A 24,147-nucleotide genomic window follows, 5' to 3' on the forward strand; every position below is an offset into this window, starting at 1 on the left:
CACATTTTTGTAAGAGAGATGTATAGCTTTAATTAAAGTGAAAGTTTCAATTTTTTTTCTCCAATCCGTTTAACCCCAAAACAGACAAGAACGGAAAAAGTCATGTCAATTTTTATACTACCTTACATAATTTTATATAATTTATATTATCTTGATATAATAACATCAAAACACATGAAAATGGGGCACGACCAACCGTTCATCTTAGCAATGAGAAAATGTCTTTTTATTTAAAATTTATACTTCAGTTTTAAAGAATATATAAACCTCTGTATGAATATACAGTTTCCAATGTGCTGTGTATTAGCATCAGCTTCAGCGCCACAAACTACATGTTCAGACAAGAAGATTCTACTGCCGTTTTATTATTCATAATTCTTTTTTCCACAAATAAACAAAAAGGAACAGACTGTCCACATATGCAGGAACAGAATATAGTCCATTCTGAACACCAAATTACAGATGTTCATCTACATTCAGAACAATGTAGCAGACAGAAAACCACTGGACACTTGTGATTTTATGTGTGTGTGTGTGTGTGTGTGTACAAATAGCATCCAGCATCTGTTGGCACAGAGCAACAGTTGTTGAGAGCTTCAGTGTCACAGCTGGCCTCTCCTAAAACATTAATAACACCATAAAAGTAAAAATAAATCCTCCCTTTTGGGACGAGTTACAAAGAACCAGGCTTTCAGAGACCTTCCTCTACTAATGGTGAAAATATCACCATTAAAACTAGTTACATTACTAGTCTCAGCCATCCGATACTGAGATGATTCAGTCCAGTGAGGGGCAGATAAGAGAGTCCAGAAGACGAAAAAGGTTTCACTTATTTCCTCCGTCGACTGTCTGGAGATCTGCTTCTCGACTTCCTGCTGATGCTGATGGAAAATAGAGATTAAGATCAATATTAGCAAGGGTAGTGGGTTGAAAATTACAGTAATAATATGTAGATCTGTTCAGTACGGACCGCCGTGAGGGTGGAGAATGTGCAGGTTTTCGTTGCCTTGTTGGAGGAGAGTAACTGAGTGACCTAGAGTCTCTCAGTGAGTCTGCTGGCACTCTCTTGGGCCGTGGAGGACTGCAGAGTTTAAAGGAAATGATTGAGACAGTGTTTTAGAGCACAGCAGTAAAATGGGATGCAATTCATGTTAACAATTTATCTAATGTAACTTATTTAAGTTTGAAAAGGGATACTGAATGGGGGGGGGGTTTCTTAACCTTTTTTTTTTGGCATTAAATTACTGTTTTTTACAGAAGTTTAAGAAAAAGCTTCATTTCCTATTATTTTATGACTTATTAACAGAAGTTTTTTTTATGATCAACTGCCACTTAAAATGTGTATTTTTTTTATCGCTCCAAGTTTCCGGTGGTTGTTTCCTGTGGTTGTTTTAAAGGACCGGACAATTTGCACAAAACCTTGAAATTATATCAATAATACTATATAAAAAAAGAAGAATTGAATTTTTGAATTACCAAATTTAAAAAAAGAAAATATTACCATTGTAAATTCTATGTAAATTAAAAATATTATAAATAATAATAACAATAATAATAATTGTATTTTACAGCACACATTTTTAAAACATAAAACTACGGTTAACACTACCATTTTATTTTGGTGGAAAAGTGCAGAGAGCACTTAAAACTTCTCTTTTGTTGACAACAGTTCATAAGCGCTCCTCATTACGAGTTCGTGAAGATGGTTCATGTTGTGTCCCAAACAGACATTACAAGTGACCCAGATTCAGAGTAGATGCAGAAAGGAATTTGTGTGTGGCAGAATTTGCTGTAAACCAAGCCACCCTGAGATGCTGAAATCACTGGATCATGGTGCTTTACTTTGAAACACAGTGCATATTTATTTCCTTAATAAAATCACAGCCAATGTGATTTCCCCTATGGCATTTTCCGTTATTTTAATAATTCAGTAACCTAAAACTGAAAATGCAAACCTAGAGGGTCAATTTTGAATCTGAATTAAATGCAGTGGAAAATTCAAAATTTTCTTTAGCAGAGGAGGACAAAAAAAAAAAAAAAAAGAAGCAAAATATTCTACCTTTTGGTCTTGTCTTCTTGTTCACTTTCTGATGAGGATGACGAGGAGGAAGAAGCTCGGCTTTTGGCCTTCTTGCCAGCTTCTTTATTTGTACTTGCTTTAACACCCCTGGAAAAATAAATATTGAAATGAAGGGTACCATATATACATAAATTTAACTGAACAAATGCAGAATGATTTGGCACTTACCCTGTGGCTTTCTCCGTCTCAGAGTCTGAGCTGTCGGATGAGGATGATGATGAGGATGATGATGAGGATGAAGAAGAGGATGACGATGAGGAAGATGAAGAGCTTGAGCTGCTTCTCTTCTGCTGTTGGCCAGAGGTCTCCTTCTCTGGTTTCCCATTCACAGCAGTCTTTCCTCTCGTTGGCGGTCCGTGGTGCCGCTCATGGACAGAAGATGTGGACTGGCCTCTTAATCGGTCACCAGGTGGATCCCTGCTTTGTGACTGGTTGGTCATTGGTGATCTAGAACGGACAGGTGGTTCACGGGAGCGAGAGCGCTGATGGGCCTGGTTGGAATGGAGACGGGTGTCTTTAGGAGGGGCAGGAGACGAATGTTTCAAATTCCTTTCTGGTTGCTTATTTTTTTTCTGTTCATCAGTTTCCCTTGATCTGTCTTTCTCTGCATCTGTAGACTTCACACCCTTCATCTGTCTTTGAGGAGAGGGCGAAGCTGAAGAGGACGAACTGGAGGAAGAGGATGATGACGAAGAGCGGCGTGGAGGAGTGGGATCTTTGGGTGGCGCCCTCGTTCTTTGTTCTCGCTCTCGTTCTCTTTCTTTCTCCTGTTCACGCTGTCTCTCTCGCTCTCGATTCCTCCTCCTCTCCTGCTCTCTCTCCCTTTCTCTTTCTCTTGATAGTGAACGACTTCTGCGCCGGCGTAAAGGAGAGGGTGAACGACGAGACCTGGGTACAAGGAGAGAAAATCTTTGTAATAACCACAAGTACAAAGAGTACAGTATATTATTATAAACTTCATTTCACACTCTATATGTAATTACAGTGAGCAGAATGAACAGTAAGCTTGTTTTTTTTTTTTTAAAGAAGTTTATAATGTTACAAAAGATTTCTATTAAGTAAATGCTGTTCTTTTGAAGTTTCTAATTAAAGAAAAAAAAAAAAAAAAAAAATCACGGTTTCAACAAAAAAATATTAAGCATCACAGCTGTTTGAAGATTGATAATAAATGTTTCTTGAGCACCAATCCAGCATCATATAATGATTTCTATAGGATCATGTGATCCTTGAAATGGGGTTTGATCAAATAAATGCAGCCTTGGTAGTCACTGAATTAGTACAGAGATCATAAAAAATGCAAAAAAACTAATTTGAAATAGTTTAAGCATGTCACTGGCAAGACACTTGAAAACACATACCATATAACCCATCATAAATATATACAGTAGTCGACATTTGAAGTGGATCAAAAAAGTTAAAAGTTGTCCAAGATAAGACGCATTAGTTTTAGGACAACTTTGATGAAAGGTTTTGATCCACTTCAATTTTCGACTAGTGTATATTGTGGCAACGTTTCCAAGATGCTTAAAAAAACCTACCTGCAAAGCTACAATACTGTTAAAAGATTTAAAAGCTGTAAAATGAGGATGCGGTCAAAAATAATGTCATAAATAGATTTTCTTTATCAATTAACTTCTAACTAAATTAAAATCAACATTTGGTGTGATCATCCTTGGCGTTTAAAGCAGCTTTTGCCCTAGGTGCACGTGTGCATAGTTTTTCAGGTAGCTTTGCAGGGAGGTTTCTTCAAGAGTCTTGGAGACTTTAGCATAGTTCTTCTGGATTTAGTCTGTCTCGGTTTGTTCTGTTTCTTCATGTCATTCCAGACAGACTGGATGATGATCAGATCTCTGTGTGGAGCACTGGCTGTTGTCAAACTAAAATCTCACTGGATTATTACAATTAACGGCTAAATGAATGTTTGGAAATTTAAACTGATATTTCCTACTGACACACTACAGCAAAAGATAAAGACATAAAAAAAAACAACCACAGACTGTCTACTGTAACTACTTTTAAGGTTGAGTTTAGCTTTCCAAAAACTGTGGTACTCTGACTAACCTGTAGAGAGGACTTGGTCTTCGGGGACTCCTTGATCTGCTGCTCCTTGTTCTCCTCTCCCTGGAACGCTCTCGGTCTCGGTCCAATGGCCTTGCCCTAAATCTGTCTCTCTCTCGCTCTCTGAGGTGCTCCCGGCTGCGGTCCCTTCGGAAAGGAGATGAGTTTCGTGAAGGCGATGGTCTCCTCGCTCCTCGTCTCGGGCTGGGAGATCGTGGGTCCTGGTACTGTCGTGGTGGAGTGCGTTTCGGTGAAGGTCGAGAAGCCATCTGTTTGACCTGTGGCACGTTGTTCCTTGCTTTTCCCCTCAGAGACAAAGGTGATGCATCCTTCTTTCGGTCGCTCTGTCGGTCTCTTCCTCTGCCAGGTGAGGGATGTGAAGATTCTCGTTCCAGCTCTGATGGGGTGTATCGCTCGCCTCCTCGATCTCTGCTCTGAGATTTGGCTTCTTCTGAAGGGGTGTACCTGTCCCGGCCACTCTGAGGGGGCGAAGGAGGTGGGCTTGAACTCTCAGTGGGCGTGTACCTCTCTTTTCCACGTTCCCGGTCTTTGGCTCCTGTGGAAGGAGACGAGGAGTGGCCAGGTCTCCGCTCTCCCTCCATGTCTCGCTGTCTCTTATCAGCATCGTCCCTTTTTCTCTGGGACTCAGGAGGTGAGCTCTGTCTTTGTGTGGGAGGGTACATCTTTCTGCCTTCATCACTCTCTGCATTCCTTCCTCGGATCTCCTTCTCCCGGCGTGCAATAGCCTGAGCTATGACAATGTTAGAAACTGACCTACCAGCAGCACTGCTGTCTTTTAAACTTTTATTTTTCTTCTGTTCATCTTCCGAGGATGAAGATGAAGAAGAGGAGGAGGATGAAGATGACGAGGAGGAGCTGTCACTGTCACTTTCGCTGCTGCTGCTGCTGCTACTACTACTACTGCTGCTCGCAGCTTTCAGTTTGTCTTTCTGCCCAGGCTTTTCTTTTTGCATCTGTTTGTCCTTCTTCTGGTCTTGAAGACTGTTCTCTGTTCTCCTGTCTTTCATGGCCACCTCTTGCTCCGTCTCACTTCCTCTGGCGCCTCGTCTGTCCTCAGGCAGGCCACTAGAGGACTTCCTGTCTAATCGAGACCCTTCTTCTCTTCTAGTGCGGTTTCTCTCCTTTTCTCTGTCGCTCTCTCTGGCTTTTCTCAAAGCTTCTTCTTTCATCTCCTCCTCCCGTCTTCTGTCCTTCTCCCGCTGTTCTTCTCGTTCCTTCTCTAGTTCATGATCTCGTTCTTTTTGCCTTCCGTTGGTGTAAGGTGAACGCTTAGCAGGAGACATGGAGTCACTAGATAGGTTCCTGTCTCGCTCCTTCCCTTTATCACTCTCCCGTCCTCTGTCATCTTTTCTACTAGATGGGATATCTCTATCGCTATTCCTCTGTCTGTCTCTCACTCTGTCCCCATGTCTCTCCTTCTCCCTGTCCCTGGGGGAAACAGCTCTCTCTTTCTCTCCACTGTGTCCTCTTCTTGTTCTGTCTTTACGTGGAGAAGGAGAAGGGGACGAGGATGAGTCATGTCTTCTTTGACCTTTGTTTTTACTCTCATTGTCCCCTCGGTTCTTGTCGCTCTGCTGCTTAGGAGACAGAGAGCGAGACAGAGAATTGTGTCTTTTCTGCTGAGAGGGTTTCTCTTTCTCTTCGCTCCGTTGTCGCTGCTCTCGCTGCTGCTTGCGTGGTGGAGATGGAGAAGTGGAGTCATGTCTTCTTGTCTGAGGGGGTTTCTCTCTCTCTTCGATCTGTGGTCGTCTGTCCCGCTGCTGCTTTGGTGGAGATGGCGGCGATGAGTCGCCGCATCGTCTTCTCTGAGGTTTTTCTTGCACTTGTTCTCTCTCGCGTTCTCTGCCTTTGTTTCTTCTGCTGTGCTCAGGCGTTCTTGAACGTCTTGGTGACCTCTAAAAGTGGGGAAGACAAAAGGGAGGTGCAAAACTACTTTTCCAAAATCAACTAGTCAGGGGGTTGCTTGAACAACTGCTCAACTAATCTAGTTCAAGGAAGGCCTGTATAACTTGGCCAGGTATCAAGTGTTTACATGACAAGTTCTTACATTCAATGCAGAGGTCTTGCGGTGCATTTTTAGAAACTGGACTATTTTTATCTTGATATACAATAAACAGAAAAACAATGCAACACAGGAGATGCAACAAAGGCCAAAGACCATTTGAATGTGTTCAGCTGTAATTTAATGTGTAGAATAGAATAGAATACATACTAATAATATGTTTACTTCAAAAATATAATGCTTAATTAAAAAGGAAAGACCATATATAATAATAGGAGGAAACAAACAACGAATAAATCAGATGAAATAATTACAGTGTGCATATGCCTCGATGACTTCCAAAACAACACATTACCTCTCGGACTTCCATCCTTTTTGGACTTTCCTCACTACGGCCACGGCGCCTTCTGTCAGGGGATCTTCCTTTCCTCCCCTCATCTGGACGAGAATGTGTTTTATTCTGCGGTTTCCCTCTTTGAGGGGATGGGCTGAAAACAAAAGTCACGCATATATATTTACACAAACTTTCACCAATTAGGAACATTTTTGACAAACTACACCATTTCAAACGCTGAGCAAGCACACATATTTGATGTATCTTCAAGCTATTTTAAATAATTACATTTATAGGGTAAAGAATGTTCTTGCAAGTGCCATTAGAAAAAGCTAAGGTTGACTCAATATAAAGAGTAAAATCTGAGGACACACTACATTATGGATCACATAGTATAATGCACATGTAATGATACCTGTGAGCTGGGCTGGGGGATACACTCTGCCGTTTTCGGGTCTTACTGGGAGGTGGCGTCTCATTGTCACTCCTTTTTCTTTTGGTTGTTTCTCGGTCATCTGATGAACTGCGGGAAGACAAATGATAACCTTTAAATTATAGTACATACAGTTATCAAAATAACTTACAGTGATGAAGAGGAGAAAACCTACCTCTCTGTGTCACTCTTCACTGATTCCTCTCTGAAAGCAAAAAAAATTATTAGTTATTTAAGCAGTTTAAAAAATGATGCAGAATCATTAAAATTCTTGAGCATTTTTAATGCTAAAACATTTTTTGGACACATAGAAGCAAATTTTCTACATGACAAATCATTTCAAAAGAAATTTATTCAGGTCTAAAAATACATATTAAAAACGTTAGTGATTTTGCAATTAATAAAATCATTCAAATTATAGGTCAAACATGACAAAGTTCACAATTATTAAATGACTTTTCTCAAAATAGTGATAATATTACCACATGCAAATAATCTGGCTATTAAACCTTTTCCTGGATGGTTTATGAAAATCAGCAAAGTGAGAATTATTTACAGATATAAAATCTCATTCCCAATAAGATTTTTTTTTTTTAAATGGTTCATATATTCCAGAGTGTCTCAAGTAATAAAAAAACTGAATAAAATATATTTAGGTATATTGATTTTTATGCAATTAATACATCTTTTCCCAGTATGAATTAAGAGAATATTGTAATTTAAGGACATTAAATGAAACCTTTTCTTCTTTTTCTTTTTGTCCTTTTTCTTCTCTCGTCGAGGAGAGGGTGAAGGGCTCTCAGAGCTGTTACAAGAGTGAAAATTGACTCATTAATATATTATTCTCTTAAAACTCATGCTTTAAGTGTTCCAAATTATTTCTCCATTCTCCAGTTTACCCTTCTCTGCTTTTGTTTTTATTTTTCTTCTTCCGGCTCTTTTTTCGCTCAGGAGATGAATCCGAGTTATCAGACACAATAATCCTGAAATAAAATGATGAGAGAAAGACAGAACAAAAAGTACTCAGATAAGATACAACACATCAAAGTTTGGACTTCTGAAAGTTACAGTGTGTTATTGCAGTACATCAAGCTATTTCTCTCAAAAGATAAAGGAAAAAGTGATTCCTCATGGTAAGACCCTGTCAATCTCCCCTCCATCTACTCACTGGTACTTCTGCTGCTGCTGCTTCTCTCTTTCCAGCCTCTCCTGCTCCCTCTTCTCCTTCTCTCGCTCCTTCCGGTCAGGATGAAAGGATGAGCCATCAACGTAGTCAGAGCTGATACCGAATGCTTCTCTCAGACGGTCATTTTTTTGCTGGTTGGCAGCTGCCAGTGCATGAGTCTCAGTCACACTGTGAGAAAGAGCAAAACATGGATGGGAATAAAACTGCCAACAGTGCAGAGAAAAGGCCATTAAAAAGCCTTAAAGGGGTCATATGATGCTTTTTTAAAGATCATTATTTTGTGTATTTGGTGTAACAGAATATATTGACATGCTTTAATGTTCAAAAAACATTATTTTTCAAATACTGTACATTATTGTAAGTCCTCTATGCCCCACCTCTCTCAAACACACAGATTCTCTCTGACACCGCTGCATCAACACTACTGCGGTTACTGAAACCACGCCTTCTTTCTTTGCGTGAACATTTGGGCGGCGTTACGCAAATATTTCCACATCGTGACGTAGACATGTGGGGGCGTGTTTGAATGAGCTGTTTTAGGGGGCGTGGCTGAGTCTTAAACTTTGATAAAGAATATCTCTTTGGGTTTGAGACTTTAGTCTTTGCAACTTCAGGGATCTTATCTATGCACAATCAGCTTGTAACACTCCAAAGAGAAAGGAAAACTTGAAATAGCATCATATGACCCCTTTCATTTCTGTCTGGATGATCTGAAGTAATACTCACACTGGTCTCTCTGCTGGAGGAGGGGCAGGTTCTTGTTTTTCTTGCAGCATCAAACGGAAGGTGTTGACCTTCTCTTCAATCTCCTCTGCAGAGTACCTGTCACACAGGATGATTTGGTCAGAGGCAGCTCTTAATATCTACTCCTGAAGAATGTTCATCATAACACAAACCCAAGCAAGCTGTAGAGCTCAGGAAAAATCATAGTGCATGCTTTAAATACACTACAGTTCAAAAGTTTAGGGTCAGTAAGAGTTTTTCAAGTTTTTGAAAGATGTCTCTCACGCTCAAATAAGAAAAAAAAACACATTAATTCCACATTAAAAAGTTGTACAGAGAGCATCCAGCTTAATTCACTTTAAATGTAAATCAAAAACAAAAAGAATAAGCCTCACACAATATGACAACAAGATTCAGTTATACTGAATCTGTCACATACATATTTAAACTTGCCTGAAGCTGAGTAATAAGGCACAAAACCTACAGTTGATGTGCTCATGACTGACACGTTGTTTGATTTAAATATGATACTGAAACACTGAGAGGAAATACATAGGCTACATTCTCTACATGCAGAACATTAACTCTAAAGGGAATTCATCATAATTTTTCATCTTACCCCTGCTCCTCCATCATGTCCTGCAGCTCGGCACATTTCACCTCCAGCTGCCTCTTCCTCTGGTGCTCTAGGATATCAGCGTTAGGTTGTCTGTTCAGCTGGCTCTCCAGTCTCTCTCTGTCTTTCTCATCCCTCTCTCCTCCACGCTCGTCCCTGTTCTTCTTCACACGTACGCTGGACAGGTTCCGCTGAACGTAGCCGTTCGTGCCACTGCCTCGCGGCGTGGTCAACCCAATACCGTTATACATCTCTGCTCTGAGAGGCCAGACACAGCATGAGAACTCATGAGTAAGCACTGAACTGAACAACTTTGCATATCACAATCCTACTTTTTAAGTGGCCTGGCTGGGATAAAAGCATTTGATACATAAATAATGTGAATATATGTGTGCTGCTGGGAGACATTATGGCACCTTCTGCATATGTGGTTAATGGTGAGCATAAAGAGCATTATTTTGTTCCTTTTTTAATTTTTTAAGAGACATGTAAACAGTTAATAGAGAAGGAAGGAAGCTAAATGGAATTAAAACTACAGAAGTATTAGTTTCTGTTTACCAGCTCATCACAATGTAACAAAAACAGATTAAACGGAAATTACACTGACTAGATATTTTCTCAACCTAGCAAAAATGCCAATCTTGAATGGATTTATTTTTATTTAGAGACCCTAGCAGAACAACAAGTTTGTATGAAACACATAATACCTAACATTCAGGGGTAAGTTAAACACTATAAAGAATTTATAACTATAGATTATAACAGGGATGGGCAACTGGCGGCCCACGGCCCGCTGGATTATATTAGACTCCGATGATCAAATTTAAAACATTTGAAAAGTAAATCACGTAAAGATTGCTTTCAGTTTATGATGTTAATACTGTCTCCAAACAGGAGAGATCGCTATTTTCAACCGCTCACCTATTAATAACAGCGCAGTAGGACGTGTACTCCAACGTAAACATTTACTAACATTAGCGAATAAAAACTGAGAAAAAGGCCATGAAAACAGTATTTTCCAGTCAAGATCTGTGGGTTCCTGTTAAGGGTTTCCACGGGTATAATTGTTTAAATTTAAGGCCATGAAAACTCTTAAATGGTACGAAAAGTCTTAATTTTAAGAGGTCTTAAATTTGGGGACGGAAAGACAAGGATTGCTATGTAGATTAATCTTCAAAAGGCTGTGATTTCACTGAATCAAAGTCAGGCGCTTGTCTTTAGAAAAAAAATAGTTCTGTGCCATTTTCATTGCATCTTGCATGTAACATTAATGCCTGATAAAGCAGCGTTACCGGGGAAACCTCTAGTTCTCCCGCTTCAAAGCGCCTCCTGCTGGCAGAGAATTAATTTGATTTTTAATAAGTCCGTCTGATTTACGCAGCAAATATTTAGCGTGTTATCAAAAAATAATCTACTCTAGAGGGACTTATAAGCTATAGCTGTTATTGATTCTATTTGGATGTCTACCGGAAGTTAGGTTAGGGCCACAAAAGCGCGCATGCGCAGTAATGTTTGTTTATGTTTTTTTTTAATTGAATGCCATAAAGAACATACAAAAAATTAAATAATCAATGGTAATGTTTGTTGCCGTTGAAACAGACCAATTTCATGTAGACGTCACTTGCAGAAACACATGGTAAAAAGCGGAGTGAAACGGGAAAAATCCACAGAATAAGAGATCAAATGTACTGTTTGTTTGTCAGAATCGGAATGCAAATCATTTTTATATAATACTGTCATCAAAAACGCCATTTGAAGCTAAACGCAGACGTTTAAACAGACAGACTAATGAATGAAACCTGCATGATTACTCTACTTTTAAAGCATAAATTTGATTTAAACAATTGGTCAACATAATATTCACATATACAGTTCATAGGGAACATATTATATTTGCCCTACAGTTATAGCATGAAATACTATTTAAACCTATAACATTTTAAATTTAACGCTACCTATTTTGTCTCAATTCTTTTTTCTCGCAAATTAAACTTTATATTTCGTATTTCGGACTTGATTTAACTAATAGTGAGTTTGTCCATTCTGAGGGGAAAACGCCAGATGTGTGGGATATAACTCAAAAGAGAGAATGAGTTGATTTTTATTATCAGAATTGTGAGATATAAAGTCAGAATTTTTAAATATTGAAATTGACATTTTAAAGCTGCTGCCATTGCCAGACAAAAAAAACAAAAGACAGCTGTTTTATCTCGTTATTCCCTCAAATAACGAGATAAAATGAGCGGACTGGACAGAAACTATCGTCAAAGGCACACTTCTTATCAGAAAAGGTTCAATAAAGTATTGTCTTTTGTTGTTATGGGCGCGTCTAAAGATTTGTTATGGATCTCAGTACTATGTCGTGTATGAAATAATGTCTGAGTGCATGTGTGTAAAACAACAAATTGACGATTTATATACTTAATCGGGTGTAATTGTATACATTATTATGAGTAATTGTGGCTGGAATAATAATGTAGCTGTAAAAATAGTTGCCTGCTGAATTTGAAATGTATCTTACATCTTCATGACTAGATACACGGCGAGTTTGTATTTACTGTAGACTTTAGATGTGAGTCACTCAACCGGAGGGAAACCTGTCAGATCGTCCATCCTTTGAGTGAGTACAGGTCGGCCAATTTCCTCCGTTAAAGTTAACCTTTTCAAATAATGCGGTCCCGACAGTATGCAGCCCTTACATATGCAGGTAAAATCGGAATTTCCCAAGTTATTGTTTAAAAAACAAGCTAACAGACTTCCTAGCTAGCGTTAGTGAAGCGGTCAGGAGGATCTTTCTGCCTCCAGCTAAGCTCCGCCCACAGAAAAACGTCACAGTGTTTACTAACATGAAAAGGGTCTAGAAGCCTATCTGCCATTTTTGCTACATATTTTTAAATGTGAACCAGTGGATCGACAAGAAGCTAATGCATTATAAAAATATAAACAATTAAGCGACTAAGATATATGTAATTTAATATAATAATTCATACTTGAGTCTTTCCTTTTCGCAAAAATTTTTAAAGACTGAAATGTTTAGGTCTTAAAAAGGTCTTTTTAAATTTTATTTTAAAAAGTAAATTTGGAGGGTTTTTTTTATATATAAATAAGCCCTGTTTAACTATCCTCTTAGGTTGTTTTGAGAATATTCTGTAGGCCACTAATAAAAAGTAAGACCTCTGTACATTTGTTTGTTGCAAATTTACAGACAATACAATTAAGATGTTTACATTGGCTTGTTGGGGTAATATTGCTGTCAACTGACAACAAGTTTCGCTTCTGAATTAGTATAACTGCACAAGTTTTATAGTTTATAATATCTTTAAAAACAAATTACATTAATTATACTTTCATTTCCTTCAGTAAAAAGGAGATTGAGTAAGACGATGTAAAAGGTGTGTAGATGTGGATTAGTAATCTGGCCCGATATATATAAATTATATATATATATATATATATAAATGAGAAAATATTCTGGCCCTCGTCACTATCAAAGTTGCCCATCCCTACACTATAACTTATAACTTATAAAGAAAGTAACACAAAATTGAGCCAGGCAATCATGATGACAAGGTTTAATAAAACAAATGGATCAAATTTAAATGTTATTTCTATGTGCCTAGTGACTGGAAAATGCTTACAATTCCCTGAAATTTTGAACATAATAATTTAAGGCCTTTTTTGAAGTTTAGCAAAAATGCAATACTGGGCATTACGGGTCTGTTTATTCCCCTTTTTTTATTTGTTCACACAAAAGGAACCTATTCAATGAATTAAAAATTGAATTAATTTATTTCACAGCTGTCCTCTTTGGTATATGATATGATATTATGAAGCATGATATATATTTAAAATATGCTTGATCGTTTTTCAAATAGTTTAATTTCTTTTCATTATTGAGCTATGGTTGTATTGTGGTGATGCTTAATGCCTCAAAAATAGGGGGAATTTACGCAACCCTAAAATGCCCAGAATTCCACATTTACAATGTTTTTCCAAATTACACCCTGAAGCTAATTTTGCCTAAACGAATAGCTTTCTAAAGACATGTACATTATGTAAATCTTTTAATGTGCTGAATCACTAACACCATTTGTCCAGAAATAGAAAGAATCAGCACTTTCTCTGACATATGACTGGAAAGAAAGAAAAATTAGCACACGACGATGGAGAGTAAAGCAGTGTGGTTCAAGTCTAGGGCTGTTTAATAATTACAGAGGTAATTTACAGAGACTGTGTTGTACACAACTGATCAAACATATGTTAAAATGTAGCATTAAAGGCGTGATAAACGCTCATCCCATACTAACAGTTACGTCTAACATGCTGTCTAGGTAGCCTGTTCACTGTACTTTAATACACAGATACTGGTCTTAAACACAGTCTTAAACCAGCAACAGGCCGAGGCCTCCTGTGCTGCTAATGCTGCCTCCACACAACAACCCGCTGACTCGCCTTCAGTTTTAGTGTTTATGTAACAACGTTACTCACTAAATACCCTCAATGTTTACTGGTATAACAGCATTTGAGTTGTTACATCGCGCTAACTTTGTCCTGCGTGCTAGCAGGATCCTCCACAGTAACACAGCATGCTAACTGCTCGTTGAGCTTCAGTAACGTGTGTGTGATACGCACCTCTGTGATCCCGCTCAGGGAGAGAACACAAGTAGAACCGTTACAGGCCAAAGACCGAGCAACTGTGGCACAACAAGCCAAAACCCAGCGATTCTGTTTCAAATAATGCTTGTAAAATAAAAACGATGTACGCAACGTTGGCTAGAACGAACAGGTAACGCTCATTTGGACGTCACCGTGACGACCTCGCGATACTCTCCGGGGATTGACGGTGGACTACATTTCCCACAATTCCATTCACTCGCTTCACCTACGCAAGCGTGTTTTGGTGCTTCGAAGAAAGATTTTTTTTTAAAAACGTCTATGCATGTTTTAATATATGAAATATGAAAAATATAGTAAAAACAGCAATTTTGTAAAAAATAAAAATAAAAAAAATACTGTAAATCAAAACAACCAATCCTTTTTTAATTAATTTTTTTTGTAAAAATATAAAAGCTTAATTTTGAACAGCCATTACTCTTCAGTGTTTTTCTGTTTTTCTTCCCTGTTCTTTATAATTCATTATAAATCAGAACTCAAGAGCATATCTTATTATCATCAATGTTAAGCATGGTTGTCTGCTTAAAATTTTTGTGGAAGCTGGCTACATTTTTTCCCACATCAATGAATAAGACAGCATTTATGTGAAATAAAAATCTTTTGTACCATTATAAATGCCATAACTGGAACTTTTAGTCAATTTATTGCATCTCTACTGAATAAAAGTATGATAACAATAAGAAGTAGTGGTGCATTTTATGATCTCCAAAATTTGTTATAGTACTTCTGTAGAAAAAATCATATAGCGTGCATGGGCTGAATTCATTTTGGATGTAAACTTGTCAAAAATCAATATTATACAGAGAATAAGCCTCACATATGTTTTATTATACATTATTAATAAAATCTAATAGAGAAAGAAAAATTACATGAAATCTTTATTTGAAATGATAGTTTGTTTCAGAAGCAAATCAAATACTGATTAAAGTATTGTTTTTTATCTTTCAGTCCACTGTGTGTTAGCTTCCAGACCATCTACTAGTGTACTTATAAACACTGCTTATTTATAGCGTGTACTACAATGTATGCTGTATAGTTTGTAGAAAGGAGGATGTCACAAATTTTAAGATGCCAGAATACACAGTATTCAATAAACTGGCAAACAGTCTCGATATTACACATCTGCTGAGATTCTAAAGTGTGCAACCAGTGGACACTTTCCTATCCAGACGATGGCAGAAATTTGTTCCAAAGTAAAAAATCTAGTACATTTTCACTAACTTCACAGGCAATATCACAACATTAAAAAACAACACAGTAAATACTACACAAATCATATGTATATTATCAATATAATATAAGAACCAATATCAAAACTGTGATAATTGAATAGATCACAGATGACAAAGCACATATCATAGCTGCTGTACTCTGGACACAAGTACAATCTTTGTCTCCTGTGGAAATCTCAGGTGTGCGAGTTGAAATGTGACCATCACATTTCATCCAGTCAGTAGCAATAGACTTTGGGGAAGCAGCTTCATGGTTCAGACCTCCTCTTTTCAAAATCCAGTAGTTTGAGTCTTTAAAGAAGTAAGTGTCTCCTGAGGTCAATACAAACAAAATTGTTTGAGTTTGGTTTGAGAGAAAATGAAAATTATTATTTAAAAAAATTATGATAAAAGAAACATTTTACCATCTAGAAATCCAATGATGTCGTCAGGGTGAGAGGGCATCCCCCAGATGGATGCTGGTTTAGGATACCCTCCCTCCAGCTTCCTCTCTGTTCCCATTTCATCAAACCTCCAGTACTCTCCATCAGTGAACAGGTACGTCTTCCCATTGTGTGGCCACACAAATACTGCCTCCACCCTGTCTGGAAGTCCTCCTGCAGAAGTGCATAATCCCCATTCTGAAAGTGGTCGCGGGTACCCAGGGAGGGACACTGTGTCTCTAAATACCCAGTACTGATTACCTGAGAAAGACCACAATGAAAAAGATTAAACATGAAGCATGAAAATGCTCCTTTGTACCACAGCCAAAAAAAAAAATCTATCTATCAGTCACTATGAAATTTCTATAAACATATTCTATTCTTACCATGTTTTTACTTTGGTTAATAGCTCTTTATATATTATTAAAATTTTTTATAAATTTGAGGTCTCTTTTTTTCTTTCTTACCTATGAAGAATACAATATGTCCATCTCTTCTCTCATATACTGCATCAACTCTGGCTGTTTCTGGAGGCAAACCTATCCAGAAGCTGTGGAGCAGAGCTGCAGTCAAGGACATTAATGAGCCTGAATGATGTACCCTCCAAAAGTGTGGACCTGATAAAGAGCAAATGGTTGAGGAAGAGAATTGTCACGTGTCGGGTTCCTTTCCGTTCTGTTTTGCCCTTATTTGGTAGTTCCTGTCTTTGTGTAGTTAATGATTCATCCTATTCACCTGTCTTGTGTTAATTATCTCGTTCACTACTTTGTTCCTGTTCCTTTATAATCATTCAGTTTTTTTCTAGCCTTCGCCGAGTCTTAAAGTAAAGTAAAGTTTCGTTAATGTTGTGATCTGTGAAAGTTGTTTAAGTTTATTCCATTAAAGGATCTGTTTATTTCGAATTCCTCGTCTTCCTGTTCTCCTTGAACGGCGTTACGATACAAGAATGAGAAACAATATATTTTCTTTCACTTTTCTATTTTTAGAATAACTTTCTACCAGTAATTGTCAGGATATGTTGTGTGAGGATACCATGAAGAGGAAAAATTCAGAAAAAATGTTTCTTGATCATGTGATACTGAAGACTAGAGTAATGACTGATGAAAATTCAGCTTTGTCATCAAAGGAATACATTTTTTAAATATATTAAAATAGAAAACAATTACTTCCGGTTATGTTTTTACTGTATTCATTCTAACAAATAAATGCACCCTTAATGAGCATAACAGACCTCTTTAAAAAAATGTTTGAAAGGTAGTGTAAACAAACATCATACCTCTAAAGAAGAAAACCTCTCCTCTGATATTAGCGACTGCATCATAACCTCCCTGACAGCGATCAGCAGAGGCTGCTGGGCTGAAAATGAGAACAGCAATAGGAAAAATATAACAATCATTGTGAAACCTGTTATGAATACAGTGTTACTCACTAATAGGGAGGATGTGGAGGAGCTGGTGTCGAGAAGTGGGGCAGATGAGTTGTGGGTGCAACATCAGATGGAGAAGGTTTAAAAGCTTGTCTCTTTCCTGTATGGTAAACAGTCATGAGAAATTAGGCATCTATCTACAGTATCTATCTATCTATGTATATATCTATCTATCTATCTATCTATCTGTCTGTCTGTCTATCTATCTATATAATGTATGTCTTTTACATATTAGGGGGTACCATAAAGTGCCTGTATTATCAGTCTGTCATCAAGGGATAAGGAAAAGCTGTGCATGTCTCCCACAGGACCATGGTAATAAGGCTTCATGATGGAGTCATTGGAGGATGAGTGAAATAGGCCTAAAGCATGACCAAACTCATGCACTGCAACTGTGAATAAATCTGTGAAGCTGCTCCAATCTGTGGAATTGCAGAAACATAAAACATTTAAGCACATATGACCGATGTCCTGTTGTTTTATCAATGAATATCTGTAGATAATGATTTATATAATATAATATATATAATATACATTCCACAAAGATGTATACAGCATTTCATTTACCTCCATAGCTCCAGCTCTCTCCATCATCAAAGTGTGTGTCACCAGCAAGATCTCCCTTTCCTGGGAAGAATGCATGTGCCAGAGTGCCCCCCTTGCCATCGAAAGGATATCCATCTTCATGATAGCCGCTGGCAAAGGTGACTTTGATGTCTATCTGTGGTGATGGGTCGTATGGAGAAGGGTGGAAACGCAGAGGTGTGACATCACTCCATACTCGGAGGGCAGAGGTCAAAATGAGCCTCACCAGCCCTGGATGTAAAGTGGGAGACATAGAGGGAGAGGGAAACTCCTGCACGCTGAGGAAAAGAAAGGAAAGATGTGGGATTATTGGACATGAATATTCTGGAAAATGTTACATTAATAAAGGCTTCACTGTAACAAAAAATAAAGCCACAAGATGAATCAGAGTTTATTGTCAGTGGTCTATCCATAAAACATGCCAAATATTTGTGTATATTGATAGAGCACAGGGTCATATACCAAAACACAAAACACCGTCATGGTAACAGAAATTACACTAAACTAATCACAAAAATTATAGAATTTATATCAAATGATTTATATAAATTATAATCATATGTGACGTATTACTCAAGGACTTGTGGGAATGTCCTGTTACTGTACCTTTCACTATAAATTATATTGTAATTTACTTGCAAAAACCATAAATCAATTACAGTTTTCACTGTATATGGTAAGATAACTTGGTTAACAATTACCAGGTTTTTACTGTAGCATTTTTACTTTTTTCTGTAGAAGTTACGAACCTTTTTTTTTTTTTTTTTACAATGTATAAATATATTACTGGAGACTTAAAGATCACACCTCCAGGTGATATCCGTCTTGTTCCAGCTCAACCTTGGCAGAGTGTATCTCCTCTTCATCTTCTCTTTTCCTCTCCTCTTTCCTTTCAGCAGACCCTCAGAGCTGAAGGTGTCCGGGAGAGAGCAGCGAGGTCTGGCCATCACTTGTAAAGTGGCATGATCTAAAATTTGACAAAAGGACAAGTGGAATCATCAGAGCTAGTGACAGAAAGATCATGGTATATGTTCTCTAGGGGCGTTCATCCATCTGGTTGAACCTATAAAGCATTACAGTACAAATAAATGAGGAAAAAACTGTCACCTAGTTTGCCAGTCTCTTCAACACCAGCAAAACGCTGCATTTTACGGACAGCTTTTTCAATACCCTCCCTGGTGTGAAGTCGACCAATTAGAGTGTCTGGAGATGGTAAATACCCATACCGAATCAACCAGTCCTACACACACAAACAAAAACTCACATATATTTTATGATTAATAAAAAAAAAAAAAAAACATGTTCTGAAAGCACTGAAGCACACAAACTTGAAATTTACAAAGACTGTATAGAGAGATGCACAATCTAATATATTTATTTTTAAAATCTACACAGTTTATGTTTCAGATTTGTTATGATAGCTTGTGTTATTTACAGTTAGTCTACTTTTGTATTTGATGATTATTAGATTATAGGCTATCATCCAAATAGGTAATTAGTTTAATTTGTTTTTTCATTTATCTTTTTGAAACGATTTTTTATGTTGAAAGTTTATGAAGATGATCATGAACTTAAAATTTTTACTTGAAAAATTGTATCTGAAAATAATGACAAATAGGCCTATAGCCCCTAAAAACGTTTCTGACACTTATATGATCAACATTGCACTCGATATACATTCAAATACTTTAAACATTAAAACACTGTATTACATTAAAATATTTGATTGCATGTAAATTGTTTACACAGAGAGAATTTTCTTACCACTCCTCGCGCGTACTGATCTGGCATCAGCGCAGGTCGCGCGCACACAACACTGAGAAGCGTGGCGCCGATCATTGCGAGAACTGCGGTCATGGTCATTCAATATGATATCCACGGGCTGTTCACGCCCTCAAAACTACCACAGTAAGTGTATAAACCACAAAAACTATTAATAGCGAATCACGAAACAGCTGAAGTTTGTTAACATTAGGCATCTACAACAAAAAAAATGATGCTAAAGTTATAGAGTTAAATAAAGAATAGAGCATGTATTCTTCATCCACACAGTCATGCTTTGACCGCCGTTTCAGATTGCTTCCCAAGAGGCTGGGAGTTGTTTTGATCAATACTGTCCTGCACCCCTCTCTCTCTCTCACTTCCCCTCAGTGGGAGCATCCTCTCATGAATGCACGTGTGACCCCTGATCACAGCTGCTGTGTGTGAATAACCATATGGCACTTACAGTACATGGACATGTAGTTTAAACCTATATTACAGTTCAATTGTTTGGAGTTAGTATGTTGTTGTTGTTTTTAAAGACATTAATAATAATTAATGGGACGTTTATAACGTTACAAAAGATGATAATATAATATTATAAAAAAATATGACTGTTTCCACAAAAATATTAAGCAGCACAAATGTTTTCAAAATGAATAACAATGACAAGTTTCTTGAGCAATGATTTCTGAAGGATCATGTGACGTGATTAGAGTAACTGGTGAAAATTCAGCTTTGCCACTTTGCCTTCACAGAAATAAATTGTATTTCATAAGTAGTATAAAAACAGAGAGTATAATTTCCCATTTCTATAATTATGTTGGAGGCGTAAGACCCCCTGATGAGAGGAAAGGGTACTATGCATTGTGTTCTGATAAAAATAGACAGGATGTTATGAGCTTCGGCGCAAGTGAATGAATTAAGGGAAACATTAATTGCAATAAATAAATAAACTAGGCATGTTATGGATCCTCAAGATGTTTGTTCTCTTAATCATCATCAGGGTTTCCCTTTACCCCATCTATTCTTGCTGAGTTGACAAAACATCAAATCTCCAGCATGCTTTCTGATAAAGGTCTTTTATTAGTGTGCAAGCAACACAACATCTCTCCAGCACAAACATCTGTAAAATGCCTTTTCCTAGTTTATGGTTTATGAAACCAAATATACAGCACTACTCTGTATATCATATTACCAGTCTTCTGCCGCCATACTTTGATTGAAGTTTAGGTTTGGATCTCACTGAGCTCCAGCCCCTGGCTGAAGGAGTACTCTGCCTTATGATGCATTATTAGTGTGTTATTGGCGAAGTAGAAGCTGTCTGACCGCGTCTCAAAAGGGTGGTTGATCATCTCCTCAACTGAAATAACACAATATAGTCAACATTGTACTCTAACACAAGCCCCATATGTTCACATGAATATTTTTCATGCAGTTGTAAAATGTGTTAAATGCTTTGTAAGTTTGTGCGTGTTACTCACTTGTGTGTGAATCCAGATCTGGTAAGCAGTAAATGTGTTCACAGGTGTTTCTGCTGTGTGGGATACAGAAACCGATCTCAAAGTCAAACGTCTTCAGCAGCAGATCCCTGAAGTAATGCCTCTCAATCAGCCGAAACTTGTTGACCGCCTTACCACCCACTGTAAACTCAAGCCTGTTCAGAAGAGAGATTACACATTATGCAAATACTGATTTGGATTAAAACTTTCAATCTATTCTAAAGGCTCCAAAGCAATAAATAAATAAACATACGTGGCTCCAATCTCCCTGAGACTGAGAAACGCAGGACTGAAATGATACTGAATGAAACGGCCTGCGTCCAGCTCTATGGCATCCTTTATTTCTGTGAGAGACAGAAGAGGAATTTATACCATATTTAGGACAGTTGTTCTAATTTAACTGAAAATGTGACATTTTAAATGAAAATGAGAAATTGCCAAACTGTAAAAGCCAAACTGTAATAATAAAAATGACAAAGGCAAATTAAAACACAAATGAAAAAAATGAAAATCAAATGCTAATATAAAAGTAAATGCTAATTCAAAATATTAACAAATACTATCATAGTAAAAAATGCAATGCTTTGACACTGTATAATTTGACAAAAACAAAAACGTGACAAAAATCACATTGTAAAATCTCTAAATAAACGTAGAATATAAAATAAATGTTAATTCAAAGTATAAATAAATATTATAATAGTACATAAATATACAATGCATTGATACATTGTATTATTTGACAAAATCATGAAGAAAGCACATAATAAAATCAATAAAACAAACTTAACCCTTGTGTATAAATAAAAAGAAGTTACACTTTTTTTGTCCATGTTAAAAAAACGGTCATAAAAATTGGAAGCTTGGGGAGCACAGACTTATGTTTGGTCTCATTTTAAAGAAGACCCATGGCAGATTATCAATGAAGTAAAAAAAGTTTAAAAAAAATTAAACAAAAAAAAGTTTATGAAAATGCTTTATGAACAATATTTTATATAAAATTTATATATTTTATTTTACATGTTGAACTCTAAACCTGCTAGAAAATCAAAGCCATAAATCTAAACAAGTTGTGTTCCAAATTTGTGGTTGATATCTCAAAAAATTAGCTTTCAGTAAGATTTTGTTTGGGCGCAGTACCAAATTGTCCCCATTAGATGCCAGCAAAACTCCGCTGGTGCACACAGTGCTTGGATTTGTGATTTACAGTAGAGTTTTTCTTTCGCAGATATTACAAGCACACACACAATTTAGTTTTTATGACACACATACAAACCACACTCTGACCTCTATACCAACACACCTACACAATTATAGCTGCATTATTTATCCAATTGGCTCTATAATATGCAGAAGCAGAAAACAGGAATAAAGCGAGTATTTGCTTTATAGACTCTTTATAGACCAAACAATTTTGAAGCCTTGCCAACAGAATGAAAGCCTTTTAACAAAAATTGCATCATTTTAGAGTTAAGCGGCACTGCGATTAAAAATGGCAGTTTTAATGGGTTTCAATGGGGACATTTTTGTCCAAAAGGTGCTGAGTGTTTCACTTTTTTTGTACCTAGTGTAAAATAGATTTATTAAAGTAAATAAAGCTAGAATATTAAAATTCCAATAAAAATACTCACCTGAGCCAACATTTATGCAGTTAACATTAACACAGGCAAAATGATCAAAAAAAACCCCCAAAACTAAAATGGACAAAAATGTCCATAAGCGTGCACAAGGGTTAAGCACATAACAAAATTAATAAACTTGAATGAAAACAAACTAAATACTATAATGGTATATAAATCATTCTAACATAACACTTATTTAGGAAAGAGCAAAACAAAGAGAAGTAAGGCTGAAATTCAAGACATTTTTAAAATGCTACTGCACATAATGTCCACTAGAGGTCAAATGGGATGTTTTGCTCCTCATTAACATAAACACATTTCTTTCTCAAACACATTCTGAAATATCACACAGCCAAGTTATGTGTCTTTTACAAAATCACCCACATGAAACAGAAAATGAGTGTTAAAAATGCATTAACATACCTGTTGGACAGTGTCGTTTTAGGTCCAGAATGACCGATCCACCTTCCAGGTCTCTTATTTTGAATCGTGAGAAGCTAATATTGTAGAAGTTGTCTTCTGGGGAGCACAGGTAGTCTGTACACATAACCAATAACAGTAAAAAAAAGAAAGTATTGCAGTAAAAGAACAAAAGCACACAAACAAAAATGGTGTCCTCACCGTCTGTGTATCCTGGTAGCCTGAGGACATACTGAGGGGTCACAGGGTCACCCGGCTTCCAGTCCAGCAGCGCCTCCTCTTCAGCTGCCAGTCCTGCTCCCGAAATAAACCCATTCCAGACCTCCATATCCCTCAGATCCCCTCTGTTCTGCATCTCTGCCATTTCCTCCTCATCCTCCTCAGCTTCATCTTCCTCCTCTGGTTCGCTGTCTTCGTCTTTCTCAGAGGACATTTCCTGCTCCATGTCTTCCTCACTCTGTAGTTCTTTGACACACTCACTGTCCATCTAAAGTCTTTGCCCAAAGAGATCTGGTTTTCCTCGAACGTTTCTCTCAGGTTAACTAACACAGTCGCATCTATTGCCTGGCACTCTCTGTGATTACCCTCAGCTCTTTTCTTATAACCTGTCTCAGTGACTCAAACAGATTAAGGCTTTCTCAAACAGCTAATCCAAGACAATCCTCAATTAAACACGGACACAGCAACTATGGCATCAATGAAAGGACAAAAAGGAATCAGACAATATAGAATGTAATGAGTTATATAGCAGAATTAGGATATGGAGAATAGTGAGTGGAAAAGGAGAATGAGATCTGCAGGACTGAAATTAATAAATACAGATGACAGAAAGAAGTGTGATAAAAGTGAGTTGTAAATAAAGTCACAGCTACCTATCCATGTATCAGCAGTGCTTCTCAACTGGTGGGTCGTGGCCTAAAAAGGAGGAGGTCACAGGAGGCCAAAAAAACAAATGCAGCTAATCAAATGCAAGTTACCTTACTCTGTTCAAATGTTTGAGTTCAGTAATACAATTTTGAAAGAAAGTAATACTTTTAAAGCAAGGATGTA

General features: G+C 37.3%; 3 protein-coding genes across 3 annotated transcripts; all 3 read right to left on the bottom strand.

The window, feature by feature from the left end:
- Positions 1 to 200: 200 nt before the first annotated feature.
- Positions 201 to 14,312, bottom strand: LOC306851428 (uncharacterized protein). The gene is made up of 14 exons (XM_079387649.1): positions 14,086 to 14,312; positions 9,457 to 9,711; positions 8,841 to 8,936; positions 8,097 to 8,282; positions 7,828 to 7,911; positions 7,668 to 7,733; positions 7,104 to 7,133; positions 6,911 to 7,018; positions 6,517 to 6,649; positions 4,142 to 6,054; positions 2,249 to 2,968; positions 2,060 to 2,167; positions 971 to 1,081; positions 201 to 881 (listed from the first exon to the last, which is right to left on the bottom strand). The coding sequence occupies exons 2-14, from the start codon at positions 9,702 to 9,704 to the stop codon at positions 830 to 832; spliced, it is 3,855 nt and encodes a 1,284-aa protein (XP_079243775.1). The 5' UTR covers positions 9,705 to 9,711; positions 14,086 to 14,312; the 3' UTR covers positions 201 to 829.
- A 196-nt stretch (positions 14,313 to 14,508) lies between these two features.
- Positions 14,509 to 19,692, bottom strand: LOC306851451 (matrix metalloproteinase-25-like). Its single transcript, XM_079387692.1, has 10 exons — positions 19,557 to 19,692; positions 18,900 to 19,032; positions 18,600 to 18,759; positions 17,775 to 18,070; positions 17,450 to 17,629; positions 17,211 to 17,307; positions 17,058 to 17,137; positions 16,249 to 16,398; positions 15,764 to 16,042; positions 14,509 to 15,671 (listed from the first exon to the last, which is right to left on the bottom strand). The coding sequence occupies exons 1-10, from the start codon at positions 19,653 to 19,655 to the stop codon at positions 15,415 to 15,417; spliced, it is 1,731 nt and encodes a 576-aa protein (XP_079243818.1). The 5' UTR covers positions 19,656 to 19,692; the 3' UTR covers positions 14,509 to 15,414.
- LOC306851548 (protein unc-119 homolog B-like) lies at positions 19,589 to 23,783 on the bottom strand. The gene is made up of 6 exons (XM_079387856.1): positions 23,299 to 23,783; positions 23,101 to 23,214; positions 21,309 to 21,399; positions 21,038 to 21,210; positions 20,752 to 20,916; positions 19,589 to 19,692 (listed from the first exon to the last, which is right to left on the bottom strand). The coding sequence occupies exons 1-5, from the start codon at positions 23,582 to 23,584 to the stop codon at positions 20,783 to 20,785; spliced, it is 798 nt and encodes a 265-aa protein (XP_079243982.1). The 5' UTR covers positions 23,585 to 23,783; the 3' UTR covers positions 19,589 to 19,692; positions 20,752 to 20,782.
- Positions 23,784 to 24,147: the final 364 nt, after the last annotated feature.

Source organism: Barbus barbus (genome assembly GCF_936440315.1).
Source record: "Barbus barbus genome assembly, chromosome: 3".
NCBI lineage: Eukaryota > Metazoa > Chordata > Actinopteri > Cypriniformes > Cyprinidae > Barbus > Barbus barbus.